Source organism: Eptesicus fuscus, chromosome 6 (assembly GCF_027574615.1).
Source record: "Eptesicus fuscus isolate TK198812 chromosome 6, DD_ASM_mEF_20220401, whole genome shotgun sequence".
NCBI classification, from domain to species: domain Eukaryota; kingdom Metazoa; phylum Chordata; class Mammalia; order Chiroptera; family Vespertilionidae; genus Eptesicus; species Eptesicus fuscus.
This window is the reverse complement of record NC_072478.1, coordinates 33,514,483-33,534,377: the sequence shown is the minus strand read 5'-3', so window position 1 is coordinate 33,534,377 and position 19,895 is coordinate 33,514,483. Positions and strand designations below refer to the sequence as shown.

Here is a 19,895-nt window from a genome sequence, read left to right as displayed (position 1 = left end):
CCTGACCGGTTTGGCTCAGTGGATAGAGTGTCGGCCTGCAGACTCCAGGGTCCCAGGTTCGATTCCAGTCAAGGGCATGTACCTTGGTTGCGGGCAGATCCCCAGTGGGGAGTGTGCAGGAGGCAGCTGATCGATGTTTCTCTCTCATTGATGTTTCTAACTGTCTATCCCTCTCCCTTCCTCTCTGTAAAAAAATCAATAAAATATATTTAAAAAAACAACAACAAATTGGAGACCTAATATACAGCAGCATGAGTATATTGCAAACTTGAAATTTGCTAAGAGAGTAGAGACCTCAAGTGTTCTCACCACACACACACACACTAGGTAACTAGGGGAGGTGCCAGATATGTTAATTAGCTTAATTTGGTAGTCATTTTACAATGTGCACATATATCACAATATCATATTGTACACCTTAAACAAATACAATTTTTGCTTGTCAAAAATAAAACATTTTAAAAAGTGTGAAGGAATGAGACTGGTCCCCTTTTATCAGTCAGAACTCTTCCAGTTGTAAGACACAAACACAAAACATTAACAAAAGGAATATCATTGGTTCATAATTAAAAGTCTGTGCTTCTTTGTAGCATCTTATAGTGCCAGAAAGTAAGGAAGTGTTTAACAGACACACACACACACACACACACACACACACACACACACACACACACACGTTGAGGGGGTATGTCAGAGGAGCACAGGAGCCAACAGAGAGCTCCCAATGACTAAAGCTGGAAAATTTCAACAATATAATTAAAAAATAGTTTTGCTCTCCCTTCCGTCTGTAAAAAATCAATAAAAAAATAAATATATATTTTTAAAAAGCCCTAACCAGTTTGGCTCAGTGGATAGAGCATTGGCCTGTGGACTCAAGGGTCCCAGGTTTGATTCCGGTTAAGGGCATGTACTTTGGTTGTGGGCACATCCCCAGTAGGGGGTGTGCAGGAGGCAGCTGATTGATGTTTCTCTCTCATCAATGTTTCTAACTCTCTCTCTCTCCCTTCCTCTCTGTAAAAAATCAATAAAATATTTTCAAAAAATAGTTTTGGATTATAACCCAAAGTAAATATTAGTATACACAAGTCCATATTGCTATATGTAAGTGATTGAATCTATATATATATAAAACCCTAATATGCAAATAGACCTAACAGTGGAGTAACTGAATAACTGGTCGCTATGATGTGCACTGACCACCAGGGGATGTGCGTGGAACATGGTGGGCATCGGGAGCAGGTGGAAGAGTGCAGAACATGGCAGGTATTGGCTGCAGCAGGATGGTGGAGCAGGTGAGCATGGGCGCCACCCAAGGAGAGGTGCAGGTTGCTGTCATCGGAGCGAGCCTCTGGTGGTTACTGAAAATTCTTTGCTCCCATGCACTGCAGTCCCACCTGGCACTTGCACCTGCTGCCAGTGCCGGTCCTGCTCACACCTGCTGCCGATACCTGGCGCCGATCCTGATAGCTCAGTGCCATCAGTAGATGTGAGTGGCGGCTGCTGGCCCTGATAGCCCCTGAGGGCTTCTCTACCTCCCCCTGCTCCTAAGGGGCGATCAGGGCAGCAGCCGCTGCTCACACCCACTGCTGTCACCGGCCCCAATCGCTCTGCACCATCAGCTGCTGGCAGATGGGACCAGGGGTCACAGTAGGAGGGGCCAGGCAGGGGTGCAGAGGATGAGCTGAGACCCGCCCCTGTGCCCACCACAGCCTTGGGACCCACATTTCCTTTCAAGGTGCACGAATTCGTACACTGGGCCCCTAGTAAAGTAATAAATGGGAGAAAGAGATGAATATCTCATGAATAAGAATTCCAAGTAAATACACTCTCCCCTAAAGGAGGTGGAGCATAACTCACCACATCTTAAGGTGAGCCTGACACTGTGACTTCCTTCCAAAGAGTACAGTATGGAAAGGAGGTATAAAAGTAACTTTAGAGTGGAGAAATCCAACTAACACTGCCTCAGCCAGGTGATCAAGGTCAACATCAACAGTTGTAAATCATGTGGATGACATATACCCTTAATAAAATGTGATCAAAATGGCACTTAATCTTCCTTACCCAACCCATAGCTTCAGTCTAGCTATGGGAAAAGATCAAATTCCAATAGAGTGTCATCAACAGTAGACTTGTCTAGCACTTCTAAAAATGGTCAAGTTCATGACAAACAAGGAAAATCTGAGAATCTTGTCACAGCCAAGATGCACAAAATTTCTATTATAGCTCATGCTTTATTCTGAAATACAAAGTATTAACATCAGCAGTTATCCACTAGGTCAGAGGTTCCCAGAGTTTCTCAGTTCATGGGCCATTAGTGTCCTAGTAATTTTTTTTACACACTCTTAGGCCAAAATAAATGCTTAGAGACTGCATTTATTAAGTGGTTAAGTCCAAATGACTTAATAGTAGCTCTCCGCTCAGTGCCTGACAGATGATGCCATTTCCCTCTATGTCCAACAGATGTCTCTGTGCTTCCATTGTGTCCCTGTGAGTTTGTAGTAGTGCGCAGGGCACCTCAGTGCGCAGTTTAGGAACTGCAGCTCTAGGTATTAAACTCTGATGGGTCATATATGATAATCATCTGGCCTGACCAATCATAGGTGAACTGACTGGATAGTGTTCAAACTCACTGTTTCCATATCATGAGAAAGCATTGCATGCATTGCTCAGTTCACTGTTAAATGGCACCATTGCTTCCAACTCATTATCATAACGGCCCTCTTCATTTGCTGAAGATATTCCTCGCTGTTTTAGTCAGAGAGACAGAACCAATAGAAGGTATGTGTATATACATATAGAGATTCATTGTAAGGAAATTGGCTCATGTGATTGTGGAGACTGACAAATCCAAATCTGCAGTGTGGGCTGCAGTCTCAAGACCCAGGAGAGCCGATGGTGCAGATGAAGTCCAAAGGCAGTCTGCTGGAGAACTTCTTCTTGTTCAGGCAGGCCAGTCTTTTTGTCTATTCAGCACTTCAACTGATTAGCTGAGACTCACCCACATTATGGAAGGATATCTGCTTACTCAAAGTTTCATAATTTAAAATTTTAAAAATATTTTTTTATTGATTTCAGAAAGGAAGGGAGAGGGAGAGAGAGATAAAAACATCAATGATGAGAGGGAATCATGGATCAGCTGCCTCCCACATGTCCCCTACTGGGGATCAAGCCCGAAACCCAGGCATGTACCCAGACCGGAAGTTGAACTGTGACTTCCTGGTTCATAGGTTGATGTTCAATCACTGAAAATGCACTAATCCTTCCTCCAGAAGAGGAGGCAGTCCTCAACAGATGTTTAGTCTTCTTGATATCCTGTAACTTAAGTACTATTCCATATAAAGTCCCATAAACTATGACATAGCCCTAGCCGATTTGGCTCAGTAGACAGAGCATCGGCCCTCGGACTGAAGGGTCCCAGGTTCTATTTCAGTCAAGGACATGGACCTTGGTTGCAGGCTCAATGCCCAGCCCTAATTGGAGCTTGTGTGGGAGGCAACCAATCAATATGTCTCCCTCACATTGATGTTTCTCTCTCTGTCTCTCCCCACTTCCTTCCACTTTCTCTAAAAGTCAGTGGAAAAATATCACCAGGTGAGGATTAACAAACAACACACACACACACACACACACACACACACACACAAAACTATGATGTAAAGTCAACATACCTTATGTTACATGATAAGAAGAAAGAAAAAGATATTTGATTAATATATACATACACAAACATGCATAACAAAATAAGAGAAAAATACTCATGACAATTATAGTCCATTACTGTAACTGGTCACGTGGTCATAGCTGGTATTTATAACTACCTTTTCCAATACCTATTCTGCATTTTCTTTGCCCTCAGCAAGCACCTCAGCTGGTCATGGTTCCTTACCTGGTGGGGTGACCTAGAAATTTCACCAAGGGTAGAAGGACCCTGAAATTTTTCATATTTGTTTCCCATCCCTTGGCATGTACATGTCTTACCAATAAGTCTAGAGTAGTTGTTTACTTGGTCCAGTGAGCACAGTGTCGTCAATGCAATGGACCAGTGTGGTATCTTGTGAAGGGAAAGCGGTCTTGTGATTAAGAGCCCTGAAAACTAAATTCTGACACAGGTCTGGAGGGTTGATATGGCCATGAGGTAGAACACTGACGGTGTGATGCTGGTCTTGCTGGCTGAAAGATGACTGCTTCTGGTGAATCTTATGCACAGGGATGGAGAACAAGGCACTTTCCAGATCAATAGCTACACAGCAAATACTAGGACATGTGGTAATTTTCTCAAGCCATGAAACCACATGTGGCACAGCAGCAGCAATTGGAGTCACCGCCTGGTTAAGTTTACAATAATCCTCTGTCCTCTCAGAGACCTAGCACTCTCTGCCCAGGCCAGATAGGAAGGATGGGTGTGGGTGTGGGGGAGTCACTACCTCTGCGTCCTGTAGGTCCTGACGGTGGCACTCATCTCTGCAATCCTTCCAGGAGCGTGGTGTTACTTTGGTTCACTATTTTCCAGGTAGGGGCAGTTCTGGTGGCTTCCACGTGGCCTTTCCCACATAATATCCCTCACTCCCAGGCCAGGGACCAGTGTGGGGATGCTGCCAGCTGCTCAGTGTGTCTATCATAATCACACATCCCAGAACTGGGGAGTGACCATGGGATGGATCTGGGGACTCCCTGGGCCCCTCATGGTGAGATGGACTTGCTCCCCTGACCTCCCCAAGCCCCTTCTCTGACTGGTGGGCCACAGGGACACTGGGTCCCCTGGAATCTGTCGGGTCAGAGCCAGTGTGCAGTGGTTCCCCAAAGGCTTGATTATCTCCTTTTCCCCAGTGCAGTTACCCTGGTGAAAGGCCGTGGTCCCTTTGGAGAAGGCTGGGAGAAAGATTAGTGTGTAAACATTTGGTAGTGCATGGGAGTCCCTCATCCGGGGACCCAGCCTCCCCTTCATTCAAGGGGCGTTGGGCTGTAAACTGGCTCAAGCCTGAGAACTGATTGAGAGGCCATGACTCTCTCTTTTTATGATTCAGATTAGACTTTATTCATTTGACCTAGAATTTTTCTGCTTACACAGAACACCATGATCAGTAAGCTAACATCACGGCTCTGTGCATATAGGACTATTCTAATTGCTGCTTTGACTCTTTTTATTCAGTAACCACACCCACCTTGCCTTTGTCGATTGAGTGCCCCCATTTTCCCCTGCCATTCCGGGGATCCAGTTACCCCCATTGCATTCAGGTTTCCCAATTCAGTGGCTGCAGGTACCCCTGTGAGGTCTGGCCTGCAGGGAAGAGCAACCACAGAGCCCTTCTAGGATGCTGGGTTCACTCGCAAAATTATGTCTTTTCCCAGGGTGGGCGAGTAGGTCTCAATGACAAATCCACGCCAACATTCCCATCCCCCTCTGCATTACACCAAGGCAGGCCCAGCCTTTCTAACTCACGCTCGGTGGGTCTCCTTTTAGTGCATGCTTCAGCCACACAGACTGGTAGAATCCTTCCTGACTCTGGGAACAGTAGATGCAGATGTAACATTAGATGCAGAATCCCTGCTTCGTGAACACATATCAATCAACTTACCTGATGCAAACATATGTTCCTCCCACCATTACCCCACCCTCAATATCCATTCACACACATTGCCCAGATTTCTATCGGTACGAATTAGGAAACTCAAGAGGTTCTTTTGGGGTACGTGTCCCTCCTCATGGGTCACGCTTTGTACTTCACCTGTAGGAGTCTGCCGGGACTTGAGTCTAGTTATAGAAGCAGAGAGGGTGGTGGAGTGGGGTCCCGAGGAGAATCAGCATTGTCTTGCTTGACAGCCGCCTCAGGGAAGGCCATGACCCTTTCCTCAGCAATGCAGGGTTAACACCCTGGGGTGGGCAAAGAGGTCCCTCTTACTGAGGGGCGGGGGTGGGGGGTGGGGGAAGACTGTGGCCACTGGCAAAGAAAACTCATCAGAACTCGGGGACCCAATGTCCCAATTCCATCAGGGTCTTCTCACACAAATGTTCAGGATCACATTCCTTCTCAATCAATGCCTTTAACAGTAGACATCCTGCAAGTCGCAGGATGAGGTTGTGAGTTTGATTTTTAGCCATCACAGCCCTGTGGCTACAGGAGATAGGAGTCCCCTTCCAGGCAGATGTAGAAGCTTTCAGGTCATTTGTGGGGCTTCTGAGTCACAAGAGTTAGACCACAGACTTACTGGAATTGTCATGAATAAGGTGTTATTTCCACTGAGGCTGCTTAGCTGTAAACTGGAGGGACTGGGGTCATTATGGCCTCCACTTGGAAGCCATTTTTGAGAAACAGTCCCTGTCAACATCTGTTCTCTCCACCTCACTACCCGCTTCTCCCCAATGTAGCCACGTGGCTACAATCATTCAAACACATTCTCACACACTCTCATCGGTTACGGAATAGCACTTGTTTTATCACCAGGAGAAAATGGCCTAGAACAGCATGTAGGACAGAAGGCAGAGCAGGAGCCAGAGTCTGGGGCCACCTGGCTCTGGGAATTCTGAGGCCTTGGATCTCATCAGTGTCTCTGAGGAAGGAGCTCTCACCTTCTCAGTTCTCATTTTCTCAGGGTCATAGGACCTTCCCTCCACCTCCGTCACCTTCTTGATCCAGGGGCCATAATTATCTAACAAGGTGTAAATTCCTGGAATGTTCGTCCGTCCACAGCTCCTTCCCCAGCTGATGATGCCCACCTGGTACCACTTCCTGTCCGATTCTGTGGTGCAGACCAGAGGCCCTCCACTGTCACCCTGTGGGCAGAGAACACAGTTCAGTAGCAAGTCTCATTCTAAACTGCCCATTTGTGCAGTAACTTTCATGGATGGAAGAGGACTCATTGGCCTCCCCTCCTCCAGGCTTTCAAAGGAAATCTGTCATTGCTGCCCACTGCCCACCTCAATCCCAGGCCCCCGGGGGAGTGTGTTGCTGTCAGGCTGACTCTGGGAACTGTGGGCTGTAGAGTGTGGGCAGTGGAGGGGGTAGGACTGAATATCGAGGAGGAGGAGGAGGAGGGAGAGAAAGAGGAAGAGGAAGAGGAAGAGGAAGAGGAAGAGGAAGAAGGGCCTGGTGAAAAATAACTCCAGCTGCAGATGGGAGCTAGAAGACGGAGTAAATATGCACAGGCCGAGAGAAGTGGAAAGATGGCCTCCTCTTCCATGATCATAAACAGGTGACTAGAATGATTGGACTCTGGCAGGGGGAGGAGGAGGAGGACTAACATTTCCTGGACATGTGCGAAGCATTGTGTTAGCCCCTTAACTTTCTTTTTTCTCATCAACCCCACCACCTCATATCTCTGTGAGGTAGGTATTTTGATTCTTGTTTTCTAATAAGAAAATGGAATGTTGAAAGAGATATTCCCATTTCACAAATTTTCATTGAGGAAAAACTAATTGTTAGGCAATTGGGATACAAGACCTTATGCTGTAGTGGGGGAGATAATATAAACAGGTAGGATTAACTATGTTTGATGAGGCAGAAGTATGAACAAATCTAGAGGCAGTGCAGAGGGGGAGGAACTGATTCTGTTGAGGGAAAGTTCTGTCAGAAGAGACTTCAAGACACTTTGTTTGAAGGATGATTAGGAATTTGACAGAGTGTGTGGGACAGTGTAGAGAGGAACCAGACAGAAGGTAGAGGGACTGCTCCCCGCCCACCCCCCCCCCCCCCCCGCCGGTCCCCTTCTGTTGCTATTTGGAGCCCTTTGTCTCCAGCTCCAGCTTGATCTGGTTGCTCCCTTAGGTCTATGGCACGGCTGTGATCCCAGATCTTCCTTTAACTACTGTGTCTGGGAAAACTTTGTCTTCTCTTTGTTTTTATTTGTTTTGTTTTTTGTTGTTGTTAATTCTCACTGGATGATATTTTTTTTCCATTAATTTTTACAGAGAGTGAAAGGAAGGGAGGGAGGAAGAGAGAGAGAGAAACATTGATGTGGTTAAGACGAACTGAAATGATGAGGATCTGAAGGTCAGGATGGGGAGGAATGAATTAAAATCCACATGACATTGGACATAGATGGTGGGGACTAGTTCCCAGGTCATGGAGTGTGCTTAGAGAGATAAAGTGCAGAAGATAATAAAGTGTTTTCAAGTGGAGGTTGGGTTGGCTGTGTATCACCAAATAGAGGGTTAAATAGAGCAGAATTACAGAGAGGTTGGAGTTCAAGGACACAGTAAGCTTTGGCCAAAACCAGAATTCCTCTTTCCATACAAAGCATTGCTCTACTACTTGTCTATTTTTTTGTGGGCATGTGATTTTTTGGTGCTAGTTCTGTTTCAAAGTCATGGGGCAAGAACCAAATCAACAGGATCTCTACTCAAATAGCTCCTCCCATAAATGATGTTTTTGTAATTTCCTTCAATTTTATGAAGGCATCTATGTTATAAAAATTTTATTAATAGGTTGCCTTGATTATTTATTTCCTTACATAACAAGGAGAGAACTGTCCTTGGGCAAGTAACTTTTTAAAGCCTCAGTTTCCATGTCTTTAAAATAGAGATAATACCAACTACTTCCTAAGATTGTCAGCAGATGAAATTTTTAAAAATCTGTAAATCACTCACAAAGTATTGTTACTAGCCAGTATATGTGTGATGTTATATTTTGCTTGACTATGACACTTAAAAATGGTTATTTTTTTTAATTGAACTTTTTCCCTCACATTATAACCTTAACCAGCAGATTACAAAGAAGAAAAGTTCTGGGAAAAGTAAACCAAAAAAATCCAATTGTTTTTAATTTTAGCATTTACTGCTAATTTGTATTTTAAGCATAGCATAATTTTACTGCCATTATTTTGAACATATTTAAATGCTATCATCCTAAAATGATCATTTCCTTTAATTATGTGATTACATTTAAAAGTTTGCTAAATTTAAAAGTGTGATTTTATTTTTAATGGCAATTATTTTTAAATGGTTTCTTTGTTTTAAAGTGATGATACTGTTGTATAATCTCAGAAAAATTTCCTTGCCTGGATCACTGTCAGCTTATTGTTGACAATAGAAAGCTTTCTAAACAGAGGGCAAAGCTTTTCATTTCACAACTAAAAAAAAGGGGAGGGGGGCGCTTAAAACGATAACAGCACATTTATTTACAGAACACTTAACTAATAGAAGATTAATTTTTGAAGCTCTCATTAAAGTGCACTTTTTGTTGCAAGAGATTGTATATCCAGCCCCGGATGTATATCCAGCTACCGCAGCAGAGGCTGCAGAAAACGTCACCGGAGATGGCACTTGATGATTTCAGATGTGGCCACAGTTGGTTGGGCCATTGGAATAGGGCAGTGGTCGGCAAACCGCGGCTTGCGAGCCACATGAGGCTCTTTGGCCCCTTGCGTGTGGCTCGGTGTTAGAACCACTTCTTCAAAATAGACTCGCCCAGGCCGAAAACCGACTTCTGCACATGGGCCACGAAGTTTCAATCGCACTGTACGTGTGCGCCCGCACATGGTATTTTGTGGAAGAACCACACTCAAGGGGCCAAAGAGCCGCATGTGCCTCGCGAGCCATGGTTTGCCGACCACTGGGATAGGGGATGGGGTTGAATCAGAGATTGGAAAGAGAGTGGGAGTATGGGTGGGGCCTGCTTCTCATATTCTTGCGTGAGCATAGGAGCAACAGCTGGGGATAGCAGTAGTCTCCCACGCATGGCATGACCTCCCTTACTGCGCGGCTCCCCTGCCCACACTCAGCTCTTGTCAACCCTGGCTTCTGAAACACTGAAACTTCCCTGAACACATGATGCCGTTTCAAGCCTCTGATTTGCTCTCTTTCTACTCACACTGTCTGTTGACTGCTGCCCCCCACACCCCCCTTCTATTGCTATTTGGAACCCTTTGTCTCTGGCTCCAGCTTGATCTGGTTGCTCCCTTAGGTCTATGGCACAGCTGTGATCCCAGATCTTCCTTTAACTACTGTGTCTGGGAACCTTTGTCTTCTCTTTGTTTTTATTTGTTTTGTTTTTTGTTGTTGTTAATTCTCACTGGATGGTATTTTTTCCATTAATTTTTATAGAGAGTGAAAGGAAGGGAGGGAGGGAGAGAGAGAGAGAAATATCAATGTGAGAGGAACACACTGATTGGTTGCTTCCTGCTTGTGCTTGACCAGGGCCAAGCGGGGATTGAACCTGCAAGCCAGGTACAAGCCCCTTGACTGGGAATCAAATCCTCGACCCTTCAACCGACCCATTCAGTGCAAAGGCCGATGCTCTAACCACTGAGCATGCTGGCAAGGGCTATTTATTTATTTATTTTAATTTTTTTATTGAGTTTATTTTTTTCAGACAGAAAGAGAGAGGGAGAGAGAGATAGAAACATCAATGCTGAGAGAGAATCATTCATCGGCTGCCTCCTGCATGCCCCCTACTGGGGATTGAGCCCACAAACTGGGCATGTGCCCTGACTGGGAATCGAACCTGTGACCTCCAGGTTCATAGGTCGACTCTCAACCACTGAGCCATGCAGGCTGAGCTGTTTTTTTAAATTTTAGATACAATTATAGATTCACTAGGGGCCCAGTGCACAAATTCGTGCACCTTGAAAGGAACTGTGGGCCACGAGGTTGTGGTGGGCACAGGGAGGGGTCTTGGCCCATCCTCCATGCCTCCGCTGGGCCCCTCTCGCCATGGCCTCCAGTCTCCTGTCTGCCAGCAGCCCTGCTCCTGCCTCTGCTGCTCCCATGTGCTGATGGCACAGGCCCTGCTCGCACCAACGACGGCGCAGAACCATTGGGGCCAGCGCCAGCAGCAGTTCAAGTGGAGTCGGTGCTGGTAGCAGGTGCAAGTGCCAGGTGGGACCATGGCGTGCAGGAGCAAAGAATTTTCAGTAACCACCAGAGGCTCGCCCTGATGACAGCGACTGGCACCCCACCTTGGTCTGGTGCCTGTGATCACCTGCTCCACCATCCTGTCACCATGGCCAATGCCCACCATATTATGTGCTCTGCAGCCTGCTGCCAAAGCTCACCATGTTCTGTGTGCGCCCCCTAGTGGTCAGCGCACATCATAGCTACTGGTTGTTCAGTGGTTCGGTCTATTTGCATATTAGGGTTTTATATATATAGATATGCACTTGTAAAAAAACGATACAGAGAGATTCCATGTACCCTTTTCATGTTTCCCCTAAGAACAACATCTTGCAAAACTGCAGTATGATAGTCACAACCAGGATACTGGCACTGATACAGTCAAATTGAGGACACTTTCCTCGCCACAGGGTTCCCTCATGGTGCCCCTGTTAGGCTATAACCGTCTCCCTCCCACCTCCAGCTCCTCCTTGAACCTCTGCGGCAACCAACAACCGGTCTCCATTTCTATGATTTTGTCATTTCAAGAATGTTATGTAGCATCATGCAATGCGGGACCTTTGGGGGCTGTCTTATTTCACACCGCGTAAGCCTCTGGAGACCCCGCCACGTTGTTGCATGAATCAATAGTTGTTTCTATCACAGCTGAGTGGTATTGCATGGTATAGATGTACCACCGTTTAGTTAACCATCCCCGCCTCGAAGGACGCTGTTTCCCATGTTTGGCTATTATGAATATAGCTGCTATAGAGCCTCCTGTAAAGGTTTTGGTGTGAACACAAGCCTTCATTTCTCTGAAATGAATGCCTGAGAGTATCATTTGCTAGGTTATGTGGCCAGAGCATGTGCTGCTTTTAAAGAAACTGGCAAACTGTTTTCCAGAGTGGTTGGGCTATTTTCAAGTCCCACCACCAATGTGTCCAGTTTCTCAGCATTCTTGTCAGCATTGTCACTATTAGTTTTATTTTATTTTATCCACTCTGAGAGGCATGTAGTGAGGTCTCATTGTGGGTTAAATTTGCTTTGGCTTCATGGCCAATGACACTGAACATCTTTTCATGTTCCTATTTACCATCCAGTTATCCTCCTCAGTGCAATGTCTGTTCATATCTTTTGCCCATTTTCTAATTGCACGGTTTGTTTTTCTACTGTCGAGTTTGAAAGTTCATTATCTATTCTAAGTATAATTCATTTGTGGGATATTATCTCCCAATCTATAGCTTGTCTTTTCATCCTCTTGTCTTTCACAGAGAAAAATCTTTGATTTTGATGGGTCCAGTCTATCAATTTTTCCTCTTTCGAGCTGTGTTTTGGTATCATTCTAAGAACCTCACAATGAGTATTTCCCAATCCATGTCCCCATTCCCAGGGCCACACCCTGATTCCCACACATTTCCCAGACTCGCTGTTTATTCCCAGTGGAGAGAGGACACCCTTTGCCCACAGCCCTGAGGGGATGAGGACCTGGAGAGGCAGGGAGGGGACACCCCTAGTTACCTGGCAGGAATCGTAGCTCTTATTCGCATACCCAGCGCACAGCATGTTTTTGGTAAGCTTTGGAAACACCTTTGTACATTCCCTCCGATCCATGATGACCATTGGCACTTTCATCAGGTCAGTGGACTCAGAGTGTTTGTCACCTGGCCCACAGAGAAAGCATGTCAGGAAAGGTGCTGGAGAGCAGTGTGTGTGTGTCAGTAATGCAAGTGACCTGCCCTCGACCGCCCTGCACATCCCTGCAGCCCACCAGCTGCCCTCCACCTTCCTCCACCTTCCTCCATATCCTCACTTTTCCCCCTCCCCCTCGCTACTTCCTTCCCTCAATCCCTCGCAGCTCACTCACTCCACCACCCCAGGTTTTCCCACAATTCCCCACCTACTCGAATCACTCCTCTCATTCAAAATCAGACCCCTGCTTCCAAGAAGACTTCCAGCTTGACTCCAACCAGCCCTACAGACTTGACCTCTTGGAAGTGGCTATGGGTCATTTCTCAGCACAGTCCTGCCTCCTCTTTCTGCCTGCCATGGCCACTTTTGGTGATGAGAGGACGGCCCTCCCCCTGACACAGGGCTGCTGAGCGTGGACCGGCACGCCCAGTGGAAAGTTTTCCGGTCCTCCGGGCAGGGGAGGTTGGCTGCAGGTCTTCACAGGGGACTTGCCAGGGCCCTTTCCAGCCGGCTTCTTTCTAGCTCACCAACTCTGACCACACAGACATTTCAAAATTCTTCTCCTTATTGACTCCTTTTAATCTGGAGGCCTCCTCCTTCACTTCTAACTTTCGAGGGGTGCCTGGAGCGCAGAAGCCGTCACACGCCAGTGGCTCTCTAGCTACTGAACTCCTGCAATACCTACCATTTTCCAGACCTCAGCCCGGTGCAAAGCGTCCCTGTGGACCCAGAGTCTCTCTCGGGCCTGAGACAGTGCTGTGCTGTTCCCACCCCCTACCTATTGGCTCTTGCTTTTGTTGAGTTTTCTTTGGGGACAGTCCAGCAAGGCTTTCATAATCCCTCTCCGCCCTGGGACAAGTTCCTCCTGTTTTGGCCAAGTAGCAGTGTAACAACAGGTAACAAGTAACAACGGATTCTCAGACTGGCTGGGCAACACTCCAGGGCCATCAAAGGTCTACGCTGGGACAGGCATCTTGAATGCCTGTACAAACCAGGTGGGAGACATCGGTGTGTGAATCAAGAGAGATGTGAGAGAATAAAGAGGAGAGTGGCCCCTGGCAAACTGGAGAGTTTAAATTCAATCACACAAGCAAACAAGACTGCTCTGTGCTGGCTGAACACGACCACACCCGGGGCTGTCTCAGACCTGGCATCTCAGCCTGGGCCTTGGGGTGATGCCTCCTTGGCCCTTGGAGGCGGAGACTGGGCCTCTGGGAGCCTCTGCTGGCCAGGAATTTGCTCCAATGCAGGTTCTTTTCTCGCCCCTGCCCCTCAGCCCTCTCTCCTTCCACCCTCCCCCTGCCTCCTTTAGATTGAGTGGCCCATCTCCAGATGCCTGTGATTGGTGCCTCCCCCAACAGCTCTTGGAAGCTACTGCGTAGTCACGTACCAGCTTTGGTCTGCCCCCATCCTGCCACCCAGCATTTGTTCCACTTGGCGGGGCCGGGCTGCCTGGGCATGCAGATGGGTTCCTTCAGGCCGCTGAACCTGATGTCTGTGTTCAACAGCAGCAAGGCGATGTCGTTGTCCATGGTGGACCTTTCGAAGTCCTTGTGAATCACTATGCTGGTGACCCCCTTCACTTCCAGGGAGGGGCTCTGCAAGTCGTTGGTTCCCAGCACAACGCTCAGGTCTATGGGACTGGGCGGCACAGAACCAGAGAGGGCAGGTAGAGGGGAAGGAAAGTCACAAAGCACCCAGAATTTGCTGTGCCCCCAAAACCTACATCCCATATATTTCTAGGGGCCTTTACAACTTGTTCTACCAGGGCTGTTGCTAAAAAGATGTGATAATTCTAAAAAGGTAAAGAAGGAGGGTGAAGCAGTCTTTGTGGGCAGACCACAGCAGCATGGTGCCCAGCACAGTCCCAGAGGTGTGGAGGAGACATCCCTCCTAATGGGGCCAAGGCAGAGCTTAGCTTTGGCTGCTCCAAAGAGCTCACCACCTGGCACAAATCAAACCAGCCCACAGAGAGGTAAGGTAGGATTACATCGATTCGCCTGCCAGCAACTTGGAGACCCCAGAATGGAGTTTAATCCAGACATGCCACTGATTAAACAGAAAGAGGCTTCAGTCATAATTCAGGAATTCCCTCCAGGCAGAATGGCCAGGAACTTTACAATAGCCAGTCTTTAAGTATCCCATGTGGGCAGATGCAACAAGCTACGTGGCCATGCCACGGAGAAACTTTCCCAGATGTTCCATTTACCCTTCAAAGTCAGTTGGATCTCAGTTTCCTTCTCTATAAAACCTGCCTCAGAGGGTTGTTGTACGATGAAATAATAGAGGAAGTTGCTTACATGGCCACTGGGCCACGATTAGTAATCAGTAAATGCTGTGTTTGCCACCCATCTCCTGGAGCTTAAAGAAAACTCTACAGGGAGCAGGGAAGTGGGGGTGTCCGATGGCCTGGAAATCCAGGCTTTCAGAAATAGGAAAATTTCTTCCTGGAGGGATTTGTTTGTCCTAGGAGAGGTAAACGGACCAAGTCCTTTAACTCTGCCAGGCCAGATGCTCCTGGAGTGTGTGATCGCAGGGAAGCCCTAGTTACTGGCCCTAGGTGACCGCGAGGTGGGCACAGCAGAAGTTCACCGCCTCCTCAGCCCCAGGGCCATCCTGTCTGACTTGGGACTGACAGGCCCTGGGCCTCCCCTTAGCGATCATCAGGTCTGCCTGAGTGTGGGGATGCTCCGGGGGTGGACAGTGTCAGAAGCAACCGGGATGGGCTCTTGATACTTACTTTACTTCCTCATTAGATAAGCAGTGAGCTGCAGTGACAATCCACCAATTGTTGATGATCGTGCCGCCACAGAAATGTTCATTTCCTGTCTGAATACTCACCATCCATGGAAACTCACCCTCCTCAGCCTCCATCCCCTCTATGATTCTGGAATGCTGAGATCCTCCCTCAAAAACAGGTCTTTTGCCACATGCTGGTGGCATGGAAGAGGAGGGAAGGGAAAAGATGAAACCACTCAATCAATATCTATAGGAGGCCTCTAGGTAGCTACCATTATGCTCATTCTAGACATGAGGAATCTTAGGCTGGCTCAGGGAAGCACCCAGGTACACGAGTAAGCCAGCGGATGCTTTATGTTCATAGCCAGCATCTGGGACTCGGGTCAGAAGTGTTGGCTCTGCCCCCTCCAGCATTGTAATCTCACGAGAGTTTTCACCGAGCTTGTCTTTGCTCTCACCCAAGAGAAATCAGAGGAAAAGATTTGTCCAACACCAACTATGGAGTGGCAGGCAGAATAACACTTCTGTCCCCCAAAAATGTCCATGTCCTAATGGACCATGTCCTGGTGGATAGTGCCTTATAAGGCAAAGGGGATTTTGGAGAAGGAATTAAAGTTGCTCATCAGCTGATTTTAAAATGGGGAGATTGGATTGGCAGGCGTGGCTCAGTGTTTGAGCATCGACCTATGAACCAGGAGGTCACAGTTCAATTCTCTATCAGGACACATGCCCAGGTGGTGGGTTTGATCCCCAGTAGGGGGCATGCAGGAGGAAGTTGATCAATGATTCTCTTTCATCATTGATGTTTCTATCTCTCTCTCTCTCTCTCCCTTACTCTCTGAAATCAATAAAAATATATTTAAAATAAAAACAAACTGGGGAGATTGTCCTGGATAATCTGAGTGGGCCCAGTGAATCCCAAGGGTCCTTAATGGTAGTGGACCAGGCAGAAGAAGAAGAAAGATGTGACTAGGGAAGAAAGGCACAGAACTGCCGTGTTGCTGGCTTGGAAGATGGAAGAAGGGGCCCCAAGCTGAGGGATGGGGATGACCTTCAAAAGCTAGAAAGGGCAAAGGTTCTCCTGAGAGCCTCGGAAGGGAATGCAGTCCAGCTGACACCTTGATCTTAGCCCAGGGAGACCTGTGTCCGATCTGCATTCAACAGAACTAAATAAGATAAGAAATGTGTGTTGTTGAAGCCATTAAGTTTGTGGTGGTTGGTTCCAGCAGCCCTAGGGAACTAATTCATGTGGGAAACCAGAGTGGTCCCAGAAAGGGCCTGAACCTTCCCGAAGCCCTGAACTGTTCTAGAACATTGTGTTTCCTGGGAGGCTGAGAGCACAGGCTGCAGCTGCCTGTGCAGAGAAAAGAGATCTGTTTCTGGAGAGAGAATCCCAGCCCAGCTCCCAGGAGAGGAGCCACTCCATTAGTATTTGTTGTAGTCAATTAATTAATCAATGAGCTCAACTCACCAACTCCCTCCGCTGCCCCCAATGCTCACCACTGACTGGGAGAAGGGGACATGAGCAGGGCCACTATCAAGCCCCGCCCGGCCTGGGAGAGCTGCTCTGGCCATGGGGGGTGGGGAGTGGGGGGCGCGGGAGGAGTCAACATACCGAGATGTGCGCCCCTGGCTTGGGACATGAGCAGCAAAACTGATAACAGGAGCATGGCCCTTGGCTTTGCTGCTGGCCCAGGAGGTGGCGGAGGCCAGGGCTGAGGGGAAAGACCCTGCCATCGCCTCTCCTCTCCCAGCTGGCCCAGCTGGCGATGTCACAATGGGCTGGGTGGTTGAGAACGCAGGTGCTGCAGGCTTCTCTTCTTGCCATTTGTTCCTAACGTGGTTGCACAGAGGGCCCTCATCCTTGAAATCATCTTGTCTGAGATCCTTTTCCTGCTGACCTGGGCACGGCCTACCCTTCACCAAGTCCTTGGTGGGCACCTTGCTTGTGGTCCCTGCCCTAAGCAGCCTGTTTTAAGGCTCAAATGCCTCCTCTCTCACAGAGCCTGTCACATCAGAGGTCCTTGTGAATGTGCACCTGAGGCCTGAGCGAGGGACTGCCAGGCTGGACCTCGAGGATGGGGAGGAGCTCAGGAGGCCCAGGGGGCCTCCCCCAGCACTAATGCGGAGTGGGGGGAGGGGTGGCACTTGCCTCTGACCTGAGTCTGCCAACATGGACTTCACAGGCTGGGTTCAGAGGCCTGGCCTTCCTTCAGCCCAGCCTAGCAGGTAACAATCCCCACTCTCACCACTTTCCAGGTTTATTCCATATGATGCCCCAACCCCCAGGTAAGTCCCTGACCACATCTAAAGACGAAAGGACCAGACTCACAGATGTAAATGCCTGGCTCATGGCTTCCCCTCACCTCAGCGGGTTTGGTCCTGGGTCATGGACTTGGACCTTCCCATTTACCTCACACTTACCGTGCACTGACTCGGGTTTATTGGACCCAGGCACCCTCAGGACGGCCTCGCTGGCTGCTGGGCAGGCCCAATGGTTGGAAGTGAGTCATGTGCTCATTTCAGTTCCTAATGTGCCCGCGGGTCATCTTCAGAACTTGTGTGTACCCTCAACTTTCTCATCTGCAGAAAAGGGATAGCTATGCTCACAAGTGAAGTTGCGAAGCTCAAAACAAGATTATGTGACCCAGGTGTGGCCTCTTTTTACTACACCTCCAGCTACTCTCGCCTCTCCATGGCCCCTCCCTGCAGCCACTCCTCAGTGCCCACGTGTCCACTATCAGGGTTAGGCCAGCCTGTTGTGTGGCCATGGACGGTGCTGTCCTCACCTGTCCTGAATAACACCTCATCTGCGTCCTCAACAGAACATCCTGGCCCTGACGAAAGGCTAAGCCTTTAAGGGCGTAAGGGTAAAGGTCCCAAAGATTCCAGGCCACCTGGCCTGGCCTGCCACCAGGAAGCTCTGGGCTTTCCCTTTGTGCTTCCTTTGAACTCAGCTCCCTCCCTCCCTGGCCTTGCCACCACCCCTGGCCAAATACCTGCAGCTTCTCCTTTGCTCACCTTCTGTTGGTTCTGGGGGAGAGGAGAGGAGGAGAAACCTGGGCAGGGTCTGACTGGGAGGATGACAGCTGATCCATTCAGTGGGGATGCAGGGATGACAGGCACATCCACTCGCCACTGCTGCTCACTTTCTAGAAAAGTATCCAGACAAAATCACAGCTCACCCCTAAGAAGACCCATTTCCGCTGGGGCTATATCTCTCCTATGAACACGGGCCCTATTGCTTGTGACATTCATTCACTGTGCGGCATTTCTTTGCCAAGCTTCTTCACAGTGACAGTGGGCTGCACCATGCCTGGGTGGGATGCCTGGGTGAGAGAAAACTGCCATGCCTAGCCACAACTCCAGAGGGCGCCATTCCTATAGATCACAATGGGAATGGCTCCCCCCTGGAACTGGGTGAACATGGGGGCCCAGGTGTGGAGAGAAGCTCTATAAGGAATCTATAGAAATTCAAAGAGCAAAGGAGGCACATGATGACATAGGCTTCCCAGGATTGCTGCCTGGCCGAGGCTCCAGAGGTCCCCAGGGTGGCCCTATTGTAGTGATTTTATTTACCACCATTCTAGCCAGCAGTTCTGGAACTGGACTAGGGAGTGCACTCAGGGCAGGTTAAGGCTGCCAGATTGAGCAAATAAGTATACAGGATGCCCAGTTTCATTTGAATTTCAGACCAAGAACAAAATGTTTTTCAGTATATGTACCTCCCCCCCCCCCCCCATGCAATGCCTGAGTATGCAGTGTATCTGCCAACTCATCCTGCAGGGCTCACCAATCACAATACTTCCACACTCAACCTCTTTCGTATCTCAATTACAGCTGTTTCAGAGGTTGAAGTCCAAACCCCCAGTACCATAGAATGTGACCCTGTGTGGAGACAGGATCTTTAAAGAGGTAATCACGGTAAAATGAGACCCTCAGGGCAGGACCCTAATTCACTGGGACTTGTGTCCTTGTAAGCAGAGGAAGAGACCCAGGAGTGTCCATGTGCAGAGAGATGACAGTGTGAAGAGGCAGCAAGAAGGTAGCCATCTGCATGCCAAAGGGAGAGGCCTGGGCAGGTCCTTCCATTGTAGCTCTCAGAAGGAACCCAGCCCCGTCGGCACCTTGCTCTTGGACTTCCCAGCCTCCAGAACCAGGACGTTTCTGTTGTCTCAGCCACCCTGTCTGTGGCATTTTGTTATGGCAGCCTTGGCAAACGAATACACGCACCCTCTTTCCTACTTTAGGCTACCTCATCTCTCATCAGTATAATTGAAGCCACTGCCTCTATGATACTCTCTTTTCTAGTCATCCTCTCTCAAATAATCTCCATGTTACACCCAGAATAATCTTTTAATGCACATGGATTATATGACCTGCTTTCATTTCACCACTCTCCCCATCAACCTCACAATAAAATCCAAATCTCCTAACAAGTCGTAGAGGCTTTGAGACCTGGTTCCAGAGACCATGAAAACGTGCCCAAAGACCCAAAGCTCGTTAATGCCAAAGCAGATGATAGAATACAGGACTCCTCAGGAGGCTCAGAGTCAAGGGTGAAAGGGGAGTGTACAGACAAAAGTTTGCCTGCAATGGAGTCCCCCTAGTCTCCCCTGCAGACTCAACCAGTCTACCTTGCTCCCCTACTTCCTCTCTA

The 19,895-nt window shown here is 48.3% G+C and overlaps 1 protein-coding gene across 1 annotated transcript; it reads right to left on the bottom strand.

Annotated features, from left to right (window-relative positions):
- Positions 1-6,414: 6,414 nt before the first annotated feature.
- LOC103294458 (serine protease 55) lies at positions 6,415-19,792 on the bottom strand. Its single transcript, XM_028159387.2, has 6 exons — positions 19,694-19,792; positions 18,257-18,387; positions 15,237-15,429; positions 13,887-14,137; positions 12,326-12,468; positions 6,415-6,772 (listed from the first exon to the last, which is right to left on the bottom strand). The coding sequence occupies exons 3-6, from the start codon at positions 15,368-15,370 to the stop codon at positions 6,455-6,457; spliced, it is 846 nt and encodes a 281-aa protein (XP_028015188.2). The 5' UTR covers positions 15,371-15,429; positions 18,257-18,387; positions 19,694-19,792; the 3' UTR covers positions 6,415-6,454.
- Positions 19,793-19,895: the final 103 nt, after the last annotated feature.

Coding starts and splice junctions, on each gene's coding strand:
- LOC103294458 (XM_028159387.2), bottom strand. CDS start 15,370: ATGGAGGCTGAGGAGGGTGAGTTTCCATGGATGGTGAGTATTCAGACA. Junction 12,469..13,886: donor ATGGGGGCAGACCAAAGCTG/GTACGTGACTAC, acceptor TCTGTGGGCCAG/GTGACAAACACTCTGAGTCC. Junction 6,773..12,325: donor AGAGCTACGATTCCTGCCAG/GTAACTAGGGGT, acceptor CTCTGCCCACAG/GGTGACAGTGGAGGGCCTCT.